General features: G+C 34.3%; 1 protein-coding gene across 1 annotated transcript in view; it reads left to right on the top strand.

The window, feature by feature from the left end:
* Positions 1–494: 494 nt before the first annotated feature.
* LOC143246136 (glycine receptor subunit alpha-2-like) overlaps positions 495–24,057 on the top strand; it is a 47,318-nt gene continuing 23,755 nt past the window's right edge. Inside the window, exons 1-3 of the mRNA XM_076492348.1 lie at positions 495–1,286; positions 11,142–11,227; positions 23,771–23,838. Of these exons, the coding sequence (XP_076348463.1) occupies positions 1,189–1,286; positions 11,142–11,227; positions 23,771–23,838 (252 nt within the window). The 5' untranslated portion in view covers positions 495–1,188. The remainder of the gene's footprint in view (positions 1,287–11,141; positions 11,228–23,770; positions 23,839–24,057) is intronic.

The following is a 24,057-nucleotide window of genomic DNA, read 5'->3' as shown; positions in this document are numbered from 1 at the left end:
AAAATAAGAATAAAAATTATTTTTCAATGAGCAATTAACCACTAATCTGTTTGCAGATATATACGTATGAGGTCGAATTACAATTCTGGTGATATTTGTCACTGGGGTTTCAAATTCAAATTCAAATCAGCTCTCGACTTCCTTTCAATATTACTAATGTAAATGGACTATAGATGAATCGTTTTAAAAATATAGTGAATAGGTTTACATGACGTAATAAGGAACAGTAAGAGACAAGCAGCCAAAACGATCACCAAGTAGTTTGGGTAGTTACAGTTGTAGCTCGTTCATCGATCTTTTCAACACAAAGTATTTACATATACGCGTGTAAAAGGTTCCACAGCCCTAGCATTACTGCGTCTTTTGAACACGTAATTGTTACCGTTTCTCTATTGGCCAGTGTGGTAATCGCAAAAGTCCACCCATTCAGAAAAAAGTAGACAAACATTAAAAGCTTCTTTTACAGAAATCAATCTCCAAGAACACAGCACGAAGAGAAGCCGTATGAAAAATTTCTACCACTCTCTTTAAACAGAGAGTAAGGGAAGGAACAGAATTTTAAAGAATTAATAAATTGTTCGTAACGTTGGGAAAAGACATGAAGTTCTTCTGGACTTCATAAAGATAAAGTAATACTGTATCTTTATACGGAAAAATCAGCACTAAGAGAATTTGTAAAGTGAGAACGTCTGGAGCTCAAAAATTCACCTGTGACGTGAGTTTAAAACCAGGAAAACGTAATAAGACAACGAACATGTGATGAATGTTGTAAGCTTCAAAAATTTGTTACCCGCAAAACGTACTTGTTATTAACTTGTAAACCGATAAAGATATGAAAATATCCTTCAGTGATAAATACTGTGTTGATAAGCTAGAAAATTATTAATTCAATGTCTATCTCTGACAAAATATACATATCCAAAACAGTCACTAGCTAAAAATGCACTTTGTCACAGAAGATATGAGTTGAATCAAATAATGTTATTTTACAAACCCGTGGAAAAAAAGTTCTTTCTGTAACTTTGTGACGTAAAGCCTAACTCGAAAAACTGTAACTAAAGTTACGAACGAAGAGTGTTATTTGTTGTTTTTCATCCAAAACTCTCATACTGATTCAAACTTCTCATGAGAACTGAGCCTCTAAAACTGAAGACTTTACCAACTTTAATTATAGATTAAATTATAGATATGGCAAGAAGAATTAAAAAATATTCTGTATCATTGAGAGTTTATGTTATTCAACATATTCTGTGGACACTAGCATATTCCTTGGATATGAAATATTGGTAAGTTCTTTTTATCTTATGCTCTATTTTGTTTTAATACATTACTCTATTTTGTGTAGTACAAACGTAATGTATTTATGAGTGGGTAATTTCAAATGAGTAAGTAATGTAGAGTTGATATACCTTGTTGTATGATAAACTTGTTTGGTGCTTTTATCTTAGTGTAAAGCTACACAACCGAATTCCAGATTTTAGTTTTGTATGTGCGTAAACTTACCTCTGACCCATCGAAGGTGTTGTACGGTAAGGTTGTTTGGCTCTAAAACGTATTCCATAAAGAAAAATCCGGTTCAAGTTGGAAAGCACATGATGGGTCATATAACAATGTGTGTGGACCGTAATATTTATTTTACCATCAGCCACGTCTAAATATACGTTACGGTGGTCCATACGCTCTTCATAATATGACAAACAATACGTTTATTTTGGCAGTGAAACTGTTAAAACAGTTTCAAATTAACATTTAAAAGTTCACAATCACAACTTAAGTTGTAATTTAAATGATGATCGCTCCGTTTTATTAGCGTTTAAAAATCAAGTTTTAAAAGGAACTATTTCCGCAGGAATAGAACCTTGAACTTTGACTTCAAATTTACTTGTGGTGGAGGAGAGGTCAACATAACTTATCGCTCTATGATATTGAACTAGTTTAGAATTCAGACTTCGTATAAATTATTGTTGCTGTTCTGAAATTAATTACTACAGAAGCGAACTTCGTAGCTGTTGAAAATATTCCCTCGCTGTTTTTCTAAAACAGCACATCCTTGAAGTAACAGGTGACATGTTTCAAAAATGTTTTAAAAATACAGTTAGAAGACCTATTATTTTAACACATTTCAGAGTGCTGGTCTTTATTATTTAGGTGTTTTAAAATTTATTTAATACTAAATTGATGGCAAATAAAGTAAAGAAAAGTATATCTTCGCATAAGCAAATTCCTCAGCTCAGGTTTTCTTAAATAATTCAGGTGTAAAAGTTGTCTGTGCAACAAAAGCTTTAATACGTGTCATTACACAAAACATTATGAATACGTTGCACTTTTCGCGGTAGCTAAATAGAATGAAGCTGTGTTTTATTTCAATTATTGGTAAAATCAGGGATTTTATATTACTTATGTTTTTCATTTTTTCACATGTTCAAGTATTTTTAAGTTAAAATTTTCTGTTTTAGTTCCGGTAAACCAGTTCATATATTTACATTTTCTTTGTTCAATTTATTTATTATATACTCTTCAAAAAAAGAAACGCAAAAGGCAAAATTTGAGACAAATTGTTAACACGTTTATTCCAGGTAGTTCTGTATGACATGTGTGAAACTTTGCACATTCACTGCTGAACGTCCAAAGTCTGCAAAGGCGAAGTCCACGCTCACTAGTTGAAGTTTAACGTCACTCAACGTCAATAACGAGTATGCCCCCCGTGAGCATCAATAACTGCTTGGCATCTCCTGCCCATGAAAGCGATGAGATGACGAATCACATCCTGTGAAATGGCTGTCCACTCAGCCTGCAAAGCTGCTGCAAGCTGAGGTAGAGTCTGCGGTTGAGGTTGTCGCCGTCGCAGACGTCGGTCCAACTCGTCCCAAAGATGTTCGATGGGGTTTAAATCTGGTGATCTGGAGGGCCATGGAAGAACGTTGATGTTGTGATGTCTCAAGAAGAAAGTGGTGAGTCGTGTTATCTGAGAACGGGCGTTGTCATGTTGAAAAACGTCGTTGACGTTCACCACATGGGGCCTAAGAATCTCGTCGACGGTTGCGTACAGTCTGATCGGAAATCCTACGCAGCCCTGGTATGGTTGAGGCAGTAGTCCTATCCCGAAGGTGACGTAACTGGATGTTGCGATCTTGTGCGGGCGTAGTCACAAGAGGTCTGCCAGATCGTGGACGGTCACGAGTTGATCCATGTTGTTGGTGACGATTCCATAGCCTTGTGATGGTGTTTCGGTGGACATTCACAGCTCTGGCAACATCTGATCGAGATTCGCCTACTTCCAAGCGACCAATGGCGTTGTTGCGTTGTGCTTCAGTCAGTCTTGGCATAACTGTATTGGGTGTCGGTGGCTTAACACTGAGCTATGGAAACCAAGAACCCGTCACTTTTATAGGGATTTTGCACATGTTGCACTTGCAGAACATGTAGATCTCTCAAACAAATTTATTGGACACGAATGCGTTTTGGCGAAAAATCCGATGTTTTCCTCCGTTTTCAAAGTGCACAACTTTTATTGTCATTTTGGTCTGACAATCAGTGCCTTAACACGTGTAACATCACATACTCTGAGCTTGTAACGTTATTACATATATTTCTCTTTAAAATAAAAAATATCCCTTTTGCGTTTCTTTTTTTGAAGAGTATATTATTCAAGCTATGTTTGTTTGTTATAGTGAAAGTTACACAATGGTCTATTTGAGTTCTTTAAACTGTGGGGAATCAAACCCCAGATTTTAGCGATTCAACATGCTGAACTTAATTAATAACATAATGAGGGAAGTAGTGATAAACGGGTTTCGGTAACTGTGGCCAAAAGAATATTGACTTTGAGTTAAACTCCTTAAAATGTATACACGGAAATCCTGAATAAATACAGAAAAACAGAAAACTATCATAAATGAGTGATAATAGTAATATACAATTTAAATTTCCGACCATTCTTTCCATTGAATGGTTTAAGTTCTTTGTATTCGAAACATTAAATTATTAAGTCTTATATCATAAAGCGTCAAGGTTTTGATAAGTACAATTTTTGAATTATATGTTATAAATTTGAACGATATTTGAAAGGGAATTATGCCACTGCCTTACACTAAAATACTACCATCTAATGTAACCTCCAGAAATTACAGGTCCTTAAAAGGACCCATAACAAAGTCAAAGATTTGATACCGATATCACTTACTCGTCCTCCGCTGGTACAGCGGTATGTCTACGGATTTACAATGCTAAAATCAAGGGTTCGATTCACATCGGTGGACTCAGCAGATAGCTCGATGTGGCTTTGCTATAACAAAACAAACAAATCATTTAATTTTACAGCCAGTAACGCGTGTTTGTGACTTGTACAAAAGAAGAGGGAGGTAAAGTATTTATGTCTCTTGTGTCTAACATGACACTCATTTTAAACAAACTAGCTTCATGTACTCTACTAAGTAAGCAGTTGAACTATACTATTATCATTAATTCATTTACACTGTGGGCATTTGTAGAAGATTCGTGTCATTTACGGGATAGAACAGAATGTAACACGTCAGTGTCTTGGAGGTGTTCTTTAATATACAAATTCACTTGCTTTAGCGAATTACTGTTAACCATTATATCATTAAGATAATCCTCCAAACATAAGCTGAAAATTAAGTAGTGCAGCAGCGATTTGATTCAGTAGTTTAGTATGTTGTTGGAGCTAACTTCTCTTGCTCAACTCTTCCCTACAGGCCATTTGATTCTGGTAAAAATTCTAATATTTTCTTTGCAAATCCGTCTTCTTCCTACTATGTATTCGTCAGTGTTAGCGCAGTACACAAACATTCCGTAATTTATTTTCAGTGATGGAATTTGCAAATTAGAGATTATTTCATTGAAGGGTATTCATTTTTTTTAACTTTTCCATTCGCATATTCAACAGCCCGGCATGGCCAAGCGTGTTAAGGCGTGCGACTCGTAATCTGAGGGTCGCGGGTTCGCATTCCGGTCGCGCCAAACATGCTCGCCCTCCCAACCGTGGGGGCGTTATAATGTGACGGTCAATCCCACTATTCGTTGGTAAAAGAGTAGCCCAAGAGTTGGCGGTGGGTGGTGGTGACTAGCTGCCTTCCCTCTAGTCTTACACTGCTAAATTAGGGACGGCTAGCACAGATAGCCCTCGAGTAGCTTTGTGCGAAATTCCAAAACAAACAAACAAACCAAAAAAGCATATTCAACAATCCACCTGATATTAATCATCGTATTGGGATGGTCTGTTTCGTCTGTTAGACGTTGTTTTTTTCTCTCTTTGAGTAATTTGACATTTCAGTTCCGAACTACACATCCAATACGTCTTTAATAGTGTGACGGATATCCAAATCAACAAAAAAATGACCCCCTTTTCGGAGTCATTCTTTAACTTTAGAATTACTAATGAAATCAATCTGATTGTTCTTATAACCTACATTTTTGTAAAATATTTTTGCACCATGTTGCTTGTGGGTCCATCATTCTTAACCTGAAGATGACCTAAGAATGTCGAAACGTTGTTCTCTGCTTATCAATAAAAGTGTTAATACCCATACCAGCCGTTCTGAGATACATTTGGTTGGGTGCATAAAAATCACACATAAAATTCAAACAAACATACCATTACTATTGCAAGTAATCCCACATATTACTGCTGGAATTCGCCGACAGCTAGCATTAGGCTAATTACACAACAAACATTTGATGAAAGAGGTACTTGTTCTGAATGTTGGCAGTCCAATGGTTGTTTATGTTAAATTTGCAAGGACCAGATAACTGAATATCTCTGGACATCTGCCTTTCATTAAATGTTAATGTATTGTTGGTGCCTTCTGTGTACGTTTACTGCTCTTGTTTAAGACCATTGTGTTTCTACATAACATATGTTGACAGTTTTCCTGATATTTTTTTATCAAAAATGGCGCTATATGTATGTGGGTGATTCTATCCTCCTCCTAGACAACTCAGCTTCGAGTTGTACTAGATTATTTATTTTTAAAGACATACTCGTGTTAAACAGGGAAAGATTTTGGTACAATAATCTATGTTTTACAGAGAAAGATTTTGATATGCTAACGTATTTTATAAGTATTTGCCACCCATTCAAGTTGGCTGTGCGTTATCAGCATTACGAAGGTTACTTTAAGCCACGTTCCCTACAGCTCCATAATTCCTTTCATAACACATTCAGCACATCAACTCCTTCGACCAACACAGCTTTCACCTCTTAGAACTAATCATATAAATTTTTTTTTTCCCGTAACATCGTGTAGTTTTTCCCTAACATTGTGGATCCATCTCTACCTCAGAACCAGATTAAGTAAATGAATTTAATTATTATTAATTTTGAGTAACTTATCAATCATATTTTTCGAGCAAATATTAAAATTACAGTTATTTTTGTCTGGATAAACAATATGATATTTATTTATTTCATTTCTAAATTAAACAATATGATATTTATTTATTTCATTTCTAAATTAAACAATATGATATTTATTTATTTCATTTCTAAATTAAACAATATGATATTTATTTATTTCATTTCTAAATTAAACAATATGATATTTATTTATTTCATTTCTAAATTAAACAATATGATATTTATTTATTTCATTTCTAAATTAAACAATATGATATTTATTTATTTCATTTCTAAATTAAACAATATGATATTTATTTATTTCATTTCTAAATTAAACAATATGATATTTATTTATTTCATTTCTAAATTAAACAATATGATATTTATTTATTTCATTTCTAAATTAAACAATATGTTATTTATTTATTTCATTTCTAAATTAAACAATATTTATTTATTTATTTCATTTCTAAATTAAACAATATTTATTTATTTATTTCATTTCTAAAGCATACTTACACGAATGTTGCATACATTCCATCATGACTCACCATCTCCAACTTTACTGTGACTTACCACTCCCTAAACCACCATGATTTTACCATCTCCTAATTCGCCATGACTCACCTCTTCTAACTTTAGAAAAATAAAGTATTTCAAGGAGCACGGTTCTCACATTCGCTATAAACAAATGGACTCTATATGCAAGAGTTTTTTCGAAGTGTCGATCCATAGTGTGGTACAATACTACCATCGAAATGGTTTTTAAAACATGACATTTTGGATACTACTTATTTCAAATATCATACTCGTAATAATTTACAGTGTATAAGATCATATTTCCCAGTGGTATTATTTTAAGTCCCGTAACCATTTTATGGTCATAACAAGAGTTAGTATTTTGATAAGTTCTATTGAATATTGAAATGATAATATTTGGAATTGACCCGATAGCCTTTAATAACTCATATAATATTCTAATAACTGTATCTAACACGAGTAAAAGTACGTGTAATTCTGTCTGAAGTGTTAGAATATATATTTATAATTTAAAGTTTCCGTTTTATAAAACTGATTAACTATTTTTCTGACTCTATATAGGCCTGGCATGGCCAAGCGCGCAAGGCGTGCGATTCGTAATCCGAGGGTAGCGGGTTCGCGCCCGCGTCGCGCTAAACATGCTCGCCCTCCCAGGCGTGGGGGTGTATAATGTGACGGTCAATCCCACTATTCGTTGGTAAAAGAGTAGCCCAAGAGTTGGCGGTGGGTGGTGATGACTAGCTGCCTTCCCTCTAGTCTTACACTGCTAAATTAGGGACGGCTAGCACAGATAGCCCTCGAGTAGCTTTGTGCGAAATTCCAAAACAAATAAAATAAACAAAACAAACTGACTCTATATAAATATAACGGGACTGTATGTTGTATTTCCATGGCTGCTTGAGACAATGTAAATGGATGCTTACTAAGATCATTACGGAGTTTCATGCGAGGTCACATATAAATTTCTAGTTTTTGATTTTTCGTATTTAGCCACTATTACCTCATACTCACTGCAGATAGATCTTTACCAAAGCTAAGATGAACCGCAGTAGTTAACGGAAGCTGAACATTATAACTGGAGTCCTAATGCGATCATTAATTTTAGATGCTTAAAATTAAAACGTATTTGTGCATTCAATTTTATATTTCTAATTAACACTTATTTTTGTTATCAAAGTATTTACTTCATAGTGTTCGAGTTCGTCATTAATAAGCACTTTTATACTCATATTCCTGGTGGTAAATTTAAAATGTTTTAGCGTGAGAAACGACCTTGTAAGCCCGGGGTGGCCAGATTGGTTTAGGCTTTCGACTCGAAATCTGAGGATCGCTGGTTCGAATCCCCGTTGCACCAAACATGCTCAGCCTTTCAGCCATGATGGCGATATAATGTGACGGTCAATCCCACTATTCGTTGGTAAAAGAGTAGCCCAAGAGTTGGCGGTGGGTGGTGATGACTAGCTGCCTTCCCTCTAGTCTTACACTGCCAAATTAGGGACGGCTAGCGCAGATAGCCCTAGAGTAGCTTTGTGCGAAATTCAAAACAAACAAACAAACGACCTTGTAACACCATATTTTTTTATTTTTCTTTGATTGCACCCTTAACGTTTCGCGTTACAGCTTCTTGAGGAGCGTTTCACTAACAAACAAACAGTTTTATAAGGTCTTTCGTTTCTGTTTTTAATCATATTTTCTTCTAAACACCAATATGCAATACACAAACTCAATATATTTAACCCTTATAATAGCTTAAAATATCCGAAACTTGGAAGCGATGCCATCATGTACTCATTGTGGTGGTGGTGGTAGGGGACTATACAACTGTTATATTTGGTATAAACAATTTTAAAGTCATACTGACCACTGTCTGCGACAAAAAAATGCAAGACCAAACTGTGCTTGGATCATTAGCATCTGGTTTTATTCTCAGCACCCTGGGGTGATTACCCGTTCCGGTTCAGTCATCTACATAAATAGTTTCTTCAGAATTGTCAGATAGTTCATAAATAGTGGATCTAATACTGCTCTAATAGCTTCCAGTACGTTTCCACCACAAACGCACTTCGTTGTTCAGTATCCTTACCCTAGTTACGGTTTGTTTGTAGTTGCAAACTACATAAAAGCTGTCTGTGCTCTTCCACCAAGAGTATTGAAGTCTGGTTTCTAGCGTTGTAAAACCTAAAACATTACACTGTGCTACTGAGGGGCCATAGTTACTGCACTATTACTCTGATACAAAGAGTAATTGATTTCATTTGTAGTGTCTTCATAATACTTTCTTCAATACGAACTGCATTAATCATATAATACCACCTGTTATGTACACACAACACGAAAGTTTTGGTCAGATTTGTTCTCGCGAATCATAAAATTAAGTAGGAAAACGATGAAAAACTTCAGCGCAATATTAATGAAGCAGTTACTAACACATCCACTTAATTATCGTGTCGAGCGGAAATACTAGTGGACGTAAATCCGAAGGTCCCTGGCTCGTGTCCCTTTAAGGAAAGCTCGTGCTCATCACTTTGGTGTCGTAGGTGCGTAATAAGAGTGTCGGCTAGGTCCCACTACTTTATTAAATTAGCCTAATGGTTGACGGTGGGTACTGTTGACTAATTTTTCTTCTATCTTATCAGTTAAAAATTAGGATCAGTTAATACTGACGGATCAGGGTGAGGTTGGGAGTTGCACTCTTCCGTCTTTCGATGAATTACTAATCAAAGGTACTCACAGACCAGATAATTTGTATTTTCAAAAGGTCTCATTGCCAAGTAGAAGAATATCTCCACCTAACAAATAACTTCCATCCACTCCAGGTTGGTGAAGATAGCTCTTGTGTAGTTTTGCTCGAATATCGGAAACATACAAGCACTTCATTAAATTGAAATACTAACTGGTTAGTGAAGATAGTTCTTTTGTAGTTTTGTTCGAATATCGGAGACATACAAGCACTTCATTAAATCGAAATACTAACTGGTTAGTGAAGATAGTTCTTTTGTAGTTTTGTTCGAATATCGGAGACATACAAGCACTTCACTAAATTGAAATACTAACTGGTTAGTGAAGATAGCTCTTGTGTAGTTTTGCTCGAATATCGGAAACATACAAGCACTTCATTAAATTGGAATACTAACTGGTTAGTGAAAATAGTTCTTTTGTAGTTTTGTTCGAATATCGGAGACATACAAGCACTTCATTAACTTGAAATACTAACTGGTTAGTGAAGATAGTTCTTTTGTAGTTTTGTTCGAATATCGGAGACATACAAGCACTTCATTAACTTGAAATACTAACTGGTTAGTGAAGATAGTTCTTTTGTAGTTTTGTTCGAATATCGGAGACATACAAGCACTTCATTAACTTGAAATACTAACTGGTTAGTGAAGATAGTTCTTTTGTAGTTTTGTTCGAATATAGGAGACATACAAGCACTTCATTAAATTGAAATACTAACTTTTCGTTTATGCGGCCAAACTTCATTGCTTTATGTATTGTCATTTAAGTGTTAAATTAGAACTTCACGTAATTTAAGCAACCTTCTTGAATTACAAGAAAAAAATATACTGTTGAAATTAATGGATCTGATTCATTTTTTGTTTGGAATTTCGCACAACGCTACTCGAGGGCTATCTCTGCTAGCCGTCCCTAATTCAGCAGTGTAAGACTGGAGGGAAGGCAGCTAGTGATCTCCCACCGCCAACTCTTGGGCTACTCTTTTGCCAACGAATAGTGGGATTGACCGTAAGATTATAACGCCTCCACGACTGAAACAACGAGCATGTTTGGCGCGACTGGGATGCGAACCTGCGCCCCCTCATATTACGAGTCGCACGCCTTAACACGCTTGGCCATGTCGGGCCGATGTGATTCATCGTAAAAATGACAGTTAAGCTTTCATTTAAAATAACCTGTTTCAACGTTCTTATTAATCTTATGTAATATTCTTATCAAAATAACACTAAACATATGATTCGTTATAAATATGATCAACTACGATTCTTCTATCAATTTCCTTTTCATTTAAAAAAGCATCGCAAATTTTAATTATATGTTGCTTAGCACGATTTAACTAATTTTTACTTTCTCACTGTCTTTATAGGAAATTGTTGTGTTAAAGTTATACTTGACACTTGTATGAATATATTTAGTCATTTCACAGAACTTGTTCAAATAACAAACGTAAATCAGTTAATGAAACGAAACTTTCAAACGGAAGCATCTAGTGTGATTATGTTTTATTCAGTTCTTATAGTGTGAGACAAGATGGCTACAGCTTGACTGATATTTTACCAGTTGGCTATGATAAACTTCGACCTCCTTCTGAGAAAGGTAAGTGCAGTTTAAGAAAAATATATCCTAAAATTCTTTATTATTAATAAATGTCAGATATATATATATATAATGTAACGACAACATTTAGTCAGTCCTTCTGTGGCTATAAAGTCAACCAGCGAGATAACTAAGCTGAAATGTGATACCTGAAGCTTTGTAACATGAAAACAATATTTGGTCACTGCGCTAATAGCTACAACGTTAACCAGCAAGATAACTAAACTGAACTTTGGTAATGAGTTACTTCAAATGTATGAGGGCCCGACATGGCCAAGCGCGTAAGGCGTGCGACTCATAATCTGAGGGTCGCGGGTTCGCGCCCGCGTCGCGCTAAGTCAATGTATAGCTGTGTATGGATGATGTGACTTTAGAGCCACAGATTCTTAGTGCTCCCTCCTCGGGCAGAGCAACAGGAACTCCTAGGTTTATTAGATTTCGACCCATTTGACCCTTTACCTAGCATTTGTTTTCTAATGGCAACATCTGGCCTCCTAAGTTCCAGTATCTCTACTGATCTTCTTACTCATCCTTCCATTTTTCTACTGATCTTCTTACTCAATAAGCTTCCTTCGTTATTTGCAATACACTCATTTACATATTTCATGACATTTATGTCTCATATCTTATAAAGATTCTGTTAGATCAATTAATTTAATCACATCTGTTTGATATAATAAGAAATACTACTGAGCAATTAAAACTCTAGCCTTTAAATAAATGTTTGTTAAATTTAAATTTCACTGTCTCTGTCTTTCTCACATGGTTAGCTATATTCGGAGTTATTTGGAGACGCTGATCAGATGTGAAAAATGTTTAAGATAGAATTTTAAATATTCATGTTAAACACATTCCTAAAAGAAAGAAAAGGGCAGCTGCAAGTAGAAATCCAGATTGACTCACAAAGAGGTTAAAAGATATAAGGAAAAGCAGCATGAATTTAAGAAATTTAAATTGACTGGTATGACAGGAGTCTTAGAAGATCTTAGAATATTAAGAAAGTTCGTGAAACAGGAAATTAGAAAAACTAGGATATCAAAAAGGATAAAAATAAAAAAATTAACAGTAAATATTTATTTAAATAGATTAAGGGTAAAAACAATGTTAGAATGGGTGCAGGACCCTTAAGAGGTGGTAAAGAAAGGCTAATATCCGATTAATATGAGATGATTGGGTTAATAAAGTTTGCTTTTTTTTAAATTTTTACTAACAAAGATTTAAGCAATATTCAACATCTTAAACAATTGATCAATGGAAACCAGATCAAACAAGATGATTGTATTAATTCTGAACCGGTTAAGAAAACATTGGGAAGTTAAAAACTACAAGGCTCCTGGGCCAGATAATACTTTTCCAAAGGTTTAGTAAGAGTTTAAAGACTGGATAATACTTTTTGTAAGGTCTTGAATATTGAGTCCCTGAGGATTGAAATTTAGCTAATGTAACTCTTCTTTTCATAACTTAGTTTTCATACTATGTGGTACAACAGTTTGTAGTGTAATGACTATGTTTGCATCGGTATTTAACATATATTTCGTATCTTTCCCATGTAATGCTCTGTTTCTACTATATATATATTTATTCCTGCAACTTTTTTTTGCTCATTAATCAAATGATTTAAGACCCGTACAATTTGAAACTGTATTCAGTATCAGTACTCATTTCTGTAATTATGTTAATACCTGTTCCACGTTATTCTCTGTATTCTTTATTCTACTTTTACTTAATGTTCAACATTAGAATTCCTTCTACATGACTAATGTATAGCATCAAAGTCATAATCCCATAGTAGTATAAAATACCTCACTAATCCAGATGATGGATTATTTTTTAATGTCAGAAACCACCGCAAGCAAAAACTAAAATGTTTTTTATACCACGTGCTTCTGGAAAACATTTTCCTTCTTTAACTGAGTAATTTATTTCTGCTTTTCCTAATTATCTGCACTGATTGTTTGTTTTGAATTTTGTGCAAAGCTACTCGAGGGCTATCTGCAATAGCCGTCCCTAATTTAGCAGTGTAAGACTAGAAGGAAGGCAGCTAGTCACCACCACCCACCGCCAACTGAAAGGGCGAGCATGTTTGGTGTGATGGGGATTTTAACCCACGACCCTCAGATTACGTGTCGAGTGCCTTATCCACCTGGTCATGCCGGGCCATCTACACTGATAAACTATATGATGTTCATTCCCATTTTCATCCATCAGTGGTAGTACTTCTCCTATAGTAAACTTCGAAGCATTTGTATTTGAAATAAGCCCTTTAATGATATCAAGATACCTCAAAAGTTGTGCCATCAACAGTAAATTTTGTAGCATTTGAAAAGCTTTTGGTCTTTTATCTATCTATTGAAAACCCATATCTTTATTTGTTAACTCAGTTAAAGGTTTTAGTAGCAATGCAAAATGTAAAACAAATCTCCTATCAAATCCTACAACTCCTATACAGTATCTCAATATCTTATACTGGGTTAATACTGGATTATTCTTGTATACTTCTACCTTACTTGTGTCTGATTTTACACTTTCTGCAGTTAACCCATGGCCGAGGTAGTCTATTTCTTCTCATACTGGTTGATTTTCAATGTCCTTTTGTATTTTTGCTTTCTTTCTCTTTTTCTGACTTTTTGATTCATTTGCTTTATAAACATCTCTTGATCGCTTGGCAGATGGCATAATATCAAAACTACTTCATTATTAGCAGTTCTGTCTGAAACAATAATGTGACAATGTAAGTGTATTATAGTACCAAAAATTATAATCTCTCAAAAGGCGATAATAACTTGTACATATCCTGTTTTTGACTTTACAAATACTGTTCATTGTTGTTTTGGTCAATGGACAATGTGGGGTTCTCTAAGATATGGTACCTGCGGCAACTGACTCAGTGGCCTTGCCCTAAGGTACGCCCTTTTTTATAATGAACTTTAATGCCACTGTTGAGATGACTAAAGTTAAACAGCATCTTCTTGACCTGATAGTACTGGTCCAGTGTCACAAAAACTATCTTGTCTTTAGATTCTGCTTCTATTAGGGTTTACAAATAATATTTATTGAGGTCGATCTTGGTAAGGAACCTAGCTCTGTCTACTTTCACCAGAGTTCAGAGTAATTTCTTCAAGTATTTCAGTTTCTGGAAATCAATATATAACAGTTTGACCCTTCCTCTTCTTCACAATTATCATTGGTAAACAGTAGGATGAATTATAAGACTCAGTGAATTTGGCTTCTAACATTACCTTGATTTTTTGCTTAATCAAGTTTTTTATTGCAAGGGGACATGTGGTAGGAATTTATCTTGAGTGGATCGATGGTAGCGATATCGATCCCTGTCTTGTAGTGTTTTTCTCTGCTTGCTAGTCAGTTCTTGAATGATTTTGAAGTCTTTGTATGTTTCATCTCAGCCCAGGAGTTTTAAGTCTAGTAGATTCATCTACTAAATCAAAGTCGCCACTTCTCATTCTGAATTTATAATAGCTTCACTACCACTGTCCATCTGTACCTCAATATCTGCATCCATTATGTCTTCTTTCTTTTTCAAAGTGTCTCTTCAACTGAGTGGTAATGTAAACCTTGATTTTCAGTCCAATTTTACTTTATGGTAATTTCTATTGATTATTTCCTCCATTTTAAAAAGCTTTTTACACTGCAGTGCGATTTTATTGTTATCTGTGGGTGGCAGAACCAAGATCTGACCGACTTTGAAACGTCTGTCTTTGGCTTTTAGATTGCTTTGAGCTGCACACAAATTTCTTGTTTGAGTTAACAGGTCTTCTCCAATTGGTGTCTGAGGTCTAACATGTACTGGGATGTGTTTCTAACTTCCATTATTCCTTTCCAGTCAGGCCAGGCATGGCCAGGTGGATAAGACCTCGTAATCTGAAGGGCGCGGGTTCGAATCCCCATCACACCAAACATGCTTACCTCTTTCAGCCGTAGGAGCGTTATAACATAACGGTTAATCCCACTATTCGTTGGTAAAAGAGTAGCCCAAGAATTGGCGGTGGGTAGTGATGACTCGCTGCCTTCCTTCTAGTCTTGCACTGCTAAATTAGGGACAGTAGCGTTATATATCTTGTTATGTAATACAATTTCTGAGCCCAATTCACCCGCCTCTCTCTATCAAAGTCAGTCGGTTATGGTTAAATGTGCTTATAACCTCTATAATATTTTTGGCACAATTACAGATGTGTGTGTGTATAGGCCTATTTGCCGGTTGTTTACGTCTAAATCTACCGCTATAGATCATGGCTGGCTTGCCACTGTTATATTTGGTGCAGTACCTGTTTGGGTAGCTTGTTTGTTTGTTTTTTGAATTTCGCGCAAAGCTACTTGAGGGCTAACTGCGCTAGCCGTCTCTAATTTCATTCTACGAATTACATATGTGGACATTTAATATAATAAGCATTTATCAGTCTAACAATGCTAAATATTTTTTGTATTCCATCTTGATTATATTGATATTTGTTACAAAATATACAAACATTTCGGTCAATACTATACATCCAATGCCATTTATTATGTTATCATATGGATTAGTCTTTATGTATATTCAGCGTACTATGTTCAACAACATTTATTTTGCTTTCTGACGTATGAAAAGTTTCAGCCTTTGTTATTTAAATGTATAATGCTTCATGTGTAGCGGGAGCTACTCTACATGTTGTTATATGAAGGATTCAAGGATAGTTTATGTATTACATTTAACATGTAGTGTTTAAAAGTGCAGTGCTTATTGTGAGTTCTATGATAAATAGTGTTTAAAACATAGCATATGCATAGTAAAGCATATTTAATTACTTGAAATAGGGAATTTACTCGCAGTATATCGCAGTGTAACGTATTCTTTTTTATTTCAGACAAGTCCCAATTTGTTACATATGTATGTTAACTTAATTATTATTTTAAATAACCGGAAATTTGAATTTAAATCTAGAAGTTAACAATATGTGCAATTGTATGTTACTTGTTAACAAGACTGATACATTCAATTTTTCTAACACAAGTATATTTCAATATACAAACAAACAACAATACAATTTATAATAACGGTTATAACTAATACTTATTACAAATGATGGATTGTATACAGGAGTTTTACAATCTTACAAACAATAATGAGTTTTATATCTGGTCTAGTAATGAATATTCTATCGACGATCAAGGTCTACGAAGAGCAAATTAGTTCCGAGTTGATACACATCTCGCTTAAGCTGATTCAGTTGGCCTAACGACACTTATAATCTGACTTTTAACGATTAAGATATTTAATGACCTCGTGGAAATAATAACGTCCGAAGTAAATCACTAAAGTTGAATGGTTTGTAATGTTTGAAATCTACAAATGTTCCTGATCAAATTGTGTAGTTTTCCGAAGTTAAACGCAATTTTAGCTTCCTAGGCCAATTCTACACTGACTGTAGCTAACAAATAATAATAATACTTGTCTCTTGCGTGCCGGCTTTTATATACGTCACGCTAGTTTCTCGAACTTTCATCAATGATCGAGCACGACAGCGTTTTCTTGAAACAAGTGTTGTTGATTTTTAATATCAAGAGTCTTCTACAAACCTGAGGGAAGGCAGGATTTCAACAATACCAGTCAAAAATATACGTCACATACAAAAAAAGAAAACTAATAAAACAAACGTAGGTACTAAAATAAAACCTATTACAACAATGACGCCGCTAATTTTATATTCATAGTTTGAAAAGTTTGAAATCCATTTATAATTGAAAATTTGATTAATGACGAGTGTAGAAAGAATTAATTTATTCTCTGAAAGTAGTCCACATGATAAAAAAACAGGACTTAGCTTAGGCTCTAACAGTAGGCCACACAGGATAAGGGAATAGGACTTAGCTTAGGCTCTGACAGTAAACCATACTTGATAAAGAAACAAGGCTAAGATTGGGGGGAAAAAGACTATTGTAATGAAACGAGGCAGATTATTCATTCATCAAAGATAACAGGAGCAAAATTGTTTTGTATGAATCCCAGGACAATGATGTTTAGTAAATGGTCTATTTATACATCTTAGGAGATTACTAATGACATTTCATCATTGGTGAAGAAAGGATAACTTGGGTCAGCTCAAGTCAAATTGTCAGCTTTACTATTCATAGAATCTTTGTTGTATTTACTGGGATGAATTTAAGATGTGCCACAGACGAAAGACTTAAAGTTCTGATCATTTATGCAGATGTTTTTGTTTGCCACAACAGTCGATGTAAGGAACTGATAAGGAAAGGCTTAAATCACACATTTTCTATACAACATAGAAAACAAATCTTAGCAGCAATTAATAGTATTAATTGCATAATCAGTAGAATTTTTATTTAAATTTGTCTGTGATTTGTATACCATTTATGAACCTTGTAAACAAGAAAATCATGGACCATAAAGGAATTTGGTGCATAGATAGTAAAAAATAGTAAATTCTCATTGGTTTTTCTAGGGTACGTAACATGATATATAAAGAATATTTGGTAATTATTTAAACAGACGACTATAAACGCAGTAGATCTTTGAAAAACTTCATCAGTTTTCTAACATGGTTTTAGCTTACACTTACAGTTCGTAATGTTTCTTCACTAATTACTTTTCGGTATTTCATGTGAACGAGTAAAGGATACAGTCATATTAAGTGCTGTCAGTGACTCAGTCTACTTTTCATGTGAACGAGTAAAGGATACAGTCATATTAAGTGCTGTCAGTGATTCAGTCATATTAAGTGCTGTCAGTGACTCATATTATGAACATGTGTTATCGTGATACCCCATATCGTCAGACTTGCTATTATTATCACCAGTATTTTCTAATTGTCATTTAAACTTGTGAGTTTCCAGACCCGATCGGTAATAAACGGTTTACGGACACAGCCTGAACTTCGTATTAGTTTGTCTCCGATTTTTTGATACACCTTGAAATAAATTATGATGACCAAAAGCTGACTGTCAATTCGCGTGCAACTGTTAGCAGAACCCCTTCGGTTGTGTTCTACGAAATAATTCTCATCATTATGTAAATCATAATGATTTACAAATAAACTGATCGATAGAAACCTGAATGAGCTATTTTCAAGTTTACCCTGTAAAACCATGAAATATTCAGTTAAAGTGAACGTGGGAAATTACGTTGACACGAAATGTGGACCTGTTGTCAATAGGTTATTACATTTCTCGCCTACGTTTGCCTTCCTGATGTTAACGATAAGAATTACCAGTTGTATTCACTTATTGTGTACAAGTTGTATTATTATTATGCATATATACGGAAATGTTCTACTACGTCCTTGCTGCTTTGTCCGTTTTTTATTTCTAATCAATACGCAAATGTATCTAGCAAAAACAAAATAGAACTTCCATGGACTTTCTTTCTCACAATGATTACTGTGTTATACACATATTCTTTCAATATACCCGCATGAATGTTAACCATTATGTTTATACGAGTTGAACCACCATAATTATTATTCGCTCCTTCTGCGTAACATGTTTGTTTGTTTCTTTGTTTTGAATTTCGCGCAGAGCTACTCAAGGGCTAGCTGCTCAAGCCGTCCCTAATTAAGCAGTGTAAGACTAGAGGGAAGGCAGCTAGTTATCACCACCCACCGCCAACTCTTGGGATACTCTTTTGCCAACGAATAGTGGGATTGATCGTAACATTATAACGCCCCCACGACTGAAAGGGTGAGCATGTTTGGTGCGATCGGGATTCGAACCCGCGACCCTCAGATTACGAGTCGAACGTCTTAACACACTTGGCCATGCCGGGCCTGCGTAACATGTCAAAAGCTTCTCAGTTTCTCGAACAACTTATAACATTAAACGCTTTACTTTCTACAAGAGACAGTTGACGTCCATTCAACTAAATTCTATCATGAAAACACTGCCTGAACAAACCATCAAGGAAATATGTTAATATTTTCAAAGAGGGAAAACTATATAGATAAGAAACTGAATTATGTCTAAGAGAACTAAAGTATCGACACATCAGCAAAATGATGAACTTATGATTCCAAATTAATATGGAAAAATCGTATAAACCAAATTATATATAAAATACGGCAGCACCCAAACTACGCTAGGAAACTGTCGTGTAAAAATAATGGTACATAATCAGAAAATATCATCATAATTTATAAGTTGTATATATGTCCAGTAATAGAACGTGCAGTTCTGACATGGATAAATGTAGCAACAACAAATTTAATTAAATTACAAACAATACAAAATTCAGCTAAAACCAAGAAAGAATAAAAGTCGCCCCCATTTCAGAGCTTCACCTATAGCAGCTATAGGTTATGACTCTGTAAAGTCAACACAGGAAAAGGAAATCAATACGGACATGACCTTGTCAGGTTCGATAAAGCCTAAAGCCTGATGCTGAAACGGCAGTCACACTATGAGATAATTTTTTTTTGTGGCACGGTGGTGTAAGTCCACTTGTTGCACCAAACAGTTATAAGAGTCAAGTCGGACAAATCAGATTATAGCATCAGGATACCGTCTAGTATACCGCTACGGTTGGTTCATAACAAGTTATTTAAAAGGATTCATTATATGTAAAATGCACACTTGATAATATAACCGAGCGAATAAGAACTATTTGCTAGTTTTCTCTTAAACAGCCAAGTGAAGTATACGAGAAACTAGCACTAAATGCTATAGTACGATGCTAATGGACATGGCCCTGAAAAGATGGAACGTAGGATCAGTGTACATTTTTATGTACGCTAATTTCGTAAATATTAAATATAATATTTGACAGTTTGCACAAAATAACAGTCAGGAAGGGAGGAAGAGGTCTTAAAAATCCAGATCCAAAGTTCTGCATTGTACACAAACCAGACTAACAAACAAGACAAACAAAAATACCTTTCAAGCAAACAAACAGCAACAAATCAACAGTCCGAAGAAATAAAAGTCACCGAGTGCCAACAATATAAATACATAAACCAATCCAATAATGGAAAGCAGTAAAGAGTATATTTGATAACATCATCAAATAATTTTAAAACCACGAGAAAACCAAACCGTTACCCTCCTACTCATAAGAGACACGTAACACCCATCATTTAGTACTTAGTAAAAAATTCATGGACATATTCTTAGCCTAAAAATTCACAGTGCAAAACATTAATATCCAACATGGTCGAGAAGCATGATATCGAAGACATGATAACACAAACAAATACTGACGCATTGGTTATAACTGAAGCTATGTTAAATAAGAGTATTCATTTAAATTTATTGCATATACTTCAGTTAGAATACACAGATTAAACAGAAACGACCCAAACAGGGGTATTGCAGTAATACATAAATCAACCCTATCTTTGATTGATTATATTGGAATATATTGTTCTTAATTTAAAACAGTATATATAAATTTATTTAATAAGTGTGTGTTTTTTTTATAGAAAAGCCACATTGGGCTATCTGCTGAGTCTATCGAGGGAATCGACCCCCCTGATTTTAGCGTTGTAAATCCTTAGGCTTACCGCTGTACTAGCGAGGAACATTTAATACGTTAAATCGATGTAATTAAGCCTAATAATAATAGGTATTACTAGCACATACAAATTGTGGATGTAATGAAACTACACAAATAAAAAAGAAGTTTCAGGAATGTTTAGTAATAGGGATTGTTGAATGATAACATATACCACTCTACAATCCTAGAGATATTCTGGATTTTTGTATGAACTTATCACAAATTAGTAATAAGTGTTCAAACTTCAATGCGAAGTCTGATTTATACAGTGATCACCTACCAATGGAACATGTCTTCGATTCCCAATCCCCTCATAATAAATCTATAAAAAAAACAAAATTTAATTATGAAAGAGCAATTTGAGAATAAAATAAAAATGTATTAGATCGGTTATTAGCAATGAGAACAACAAATCTAACCGACAAATCATCAGATATTCATGAATGCTGTCAAAGTTACTGAGAAACTTACCAAAGTTACGGAACAAACTATTTCTAAACAAAAACAATATATACCCAACTGATAATAAATTGCCACCACATACATATATAATAAAAATAATAAAAGAACGTCGTCATGTAAGAAGACAGAACATAAGTTCTAGAGGCCTGCACGTAAACACTGAGATTAATACACTAAAAATAAAAAATAAAAAATTAAATAAAACAATTGAAATAAGACAACTGGGACTCGCAATTAAACGAACGCGTGAAATTTTGGACACACATGAAACTGCCGAAAAGCATACAGAAGATATCTGAACTTAAGTTACGAAAATAAACTGGCACATACAAATGTGCAACAGTCAAAAGTTTTCAAAGTATAATTAAGAGAAGTATTTAAAACACATAACAAATCAGATATGAATACACACTATTTTAACACAGTAAATGAGAACATCAAACAGAATAAACACATTTATACGTCAAGCTTACCTGCTGTTTCAATTAATTAAAGTAAATAATAATGGTTACGCAAGTAAAAAACAAACACAATAAATGTAGAAACTGGAAATGTCCATGGATAAGAAATGTTTATCTATTTGAATGTTTGTGTTATAGGATTACATGTGTTTGTGTTTTATGGATTTGTTTTTAACTCTTGTGGTTTTTTAACAGCATTTTTTGAAGAAAAGTATTCTTATTGAAAATCTCTTTGCTGCTCGTTTAAATGATAAAATTTAGTGGACAGAAACAGAAACTAAATCCAGTTGTTACGTATTAAAATTTATTTCGTTCGAAGTATGTAAACGTTCCTGGTCAAAGTTTGTAGTTTTTCGATTAATAAATTATAATCCAGTTATAGCTTCCTAGGCTTATAGCATATTTACTGTAGATAACTAATAATAATTTTATATTATTGTCTCACGGCTAGCTGTTTATGTACCAATCACGTGAGTTTGTTAAAGTTTCTATAATGTTCGAAGACGTGTCAGATTTTTTGCAAAACAAATGCTGTTGATTCTTACTCTGAAGAATAATCTTCTACAAATTTACAGAAAAGGCGGGGCTTGCGCAATACGTATTCAAATTTACACACCACACGCATCAAACCGAAACAAACGTAAGTATCAAAATAAACATAAACGGCAAATTCGTTACCCAGTATCAATATCACTGACGCTGACTTTATTTACCAAAGCCGAGGGCAAGACTTGTTCCAGGTCACTTTCTGAGTGGTTCTGGTGTCTCAGGTTCATTATATTCATTTGTTTTCATATACCGTTACGTATAAAGGATATTTCCGTCTTGAAAATTTTAAATCTGCAATATTAACACAACTTTATGATTTGAGTGTATAAATACATTTTGGGTTGGAAAGGACTGTTGCATACTGCTTCCAAAAGCCGTCAGTTTTCGGTGACATTGCATTATTTAATCAAGCATTATCAAAATGTTTCATTGCAGAGTTTATATTGGTTGCTCCGTATTTGTAAATTTAAATATTGAAAATCGTTTCCAACTTATATATGTTAGGAATGAACGCGATATATATTCATCTTAGGTTCAACTGATATTTGCTGAATTAAAGTAAATAAGACCATCTAAGCTAAAGTACTTAGGTAAATGTAATTCTTCTTGTAGCAGCAGTGCAACATAATCAATAAACATACCCGTCTGGAAAAGCGACACAAATTGCTTTCATGACATATTATTCCAACTGTTTCAAGCAAGTGGAAAACGAAACGGATATTGATGCTGTTTTATATGAAAACATACAAATCAAGTCGCTCGCAGATTTTTTTGTGTGATAAAACTCTTGTAACGAGTGCTTGAAAATCACGAGACATATTATTTGACGTTGTACAAAGGAGATGTGTTCTTTGAACATAAAAGCTTTGAGACAAAGCCTTTCGAAATGGAAATTAAGCTGCACAGCTGTTTTCATAGTGTACGGTTGTTAGATAAATCACAACCACACTTACTATGTGAACTGTGATGACTTTTATGTTTTAGAATGAGCCGTTTGTAAGAAAAAGCCTATTGTTTGTTTATTCTTTAAATTTTCACACAAAGCTACAGAGGGCTTTCTGCACTAGCTGTCGTTAACTTTATAATTAAAAAAAGAAATAAGATAATGACATCTACTACCAAACGGCAGAATAGTTTTGCTTCTCAGATAGTTACCGGTATAACACAGCCACGGATACAAACCAAAGTAATGACTGAATTTTTACAGCAACTGATGGTGAACTTGGACTTCTCAAATACATTGTCCGGACACGTTTACCACTGTTCTGTCTGTGCCCCCTAGTGCTAGAAACAGAATTAAAAAAACAACAACATATTCGAGCGTTGAGCCACTGCAGCTTATATTTGAATTTCCTTTTTTACCTTAAGAAACAATTATCTTTTGTACAGAACTTAATGTATAGAATTCATTTTTTGAAAGTATTATAATGATTTGTTATTAATTACGTCTATAGCATTTTTATGTCTTAACAATAATCAGTTATTTTTCGTAAATGCAGTTACTTTACGTTTGTAACTACCTAAGAGGGTTTAAATTGTCGACGAAATATTTCTCTATTTTTTTCCTGACAGATCACCCTGCTAACGTTACTATAAGAATTGCCGTCCTTAACATTCGATCACTGGATGAAAAACAGATGGTAGGTTCATTATTAATTTGAGAATGTACAATACATACTGTGATCTATTATTATACGGGTTAATAGACATTTCGACGCTTAATGATTTATTACAAGCACGGTAGTGTATTTTATAAATGATAAAAAATAATAATTGAAGTGAAAGAAGAAATAAAATTTATAAGTGAACAATTATATTGAACTTAGTAAATAATTATACTAAAATAAATGAATATGAAG

Source organism: Tachypleus tridentatus, chromosome 3, assembly GCF_004210375.1.
Source record: "Tachypleus tridentatus isolate NWPU-2018 chromosome 3, ASM421037v1, whole genome shotgun sequence".
In the NCBI taxonomy this organism is placed as follows: Eukaryota; Metazoa; Arthropoda; class Merostomata; order Xiphosura; family Limulidae; genus Tachypleus; species Tachypleus tridentatus.
The sequence above is the reverse complement of the archived record's forward strand: the minus strand, read 5'-3'. Positions and strand labels throughout refer to the sequence as shown.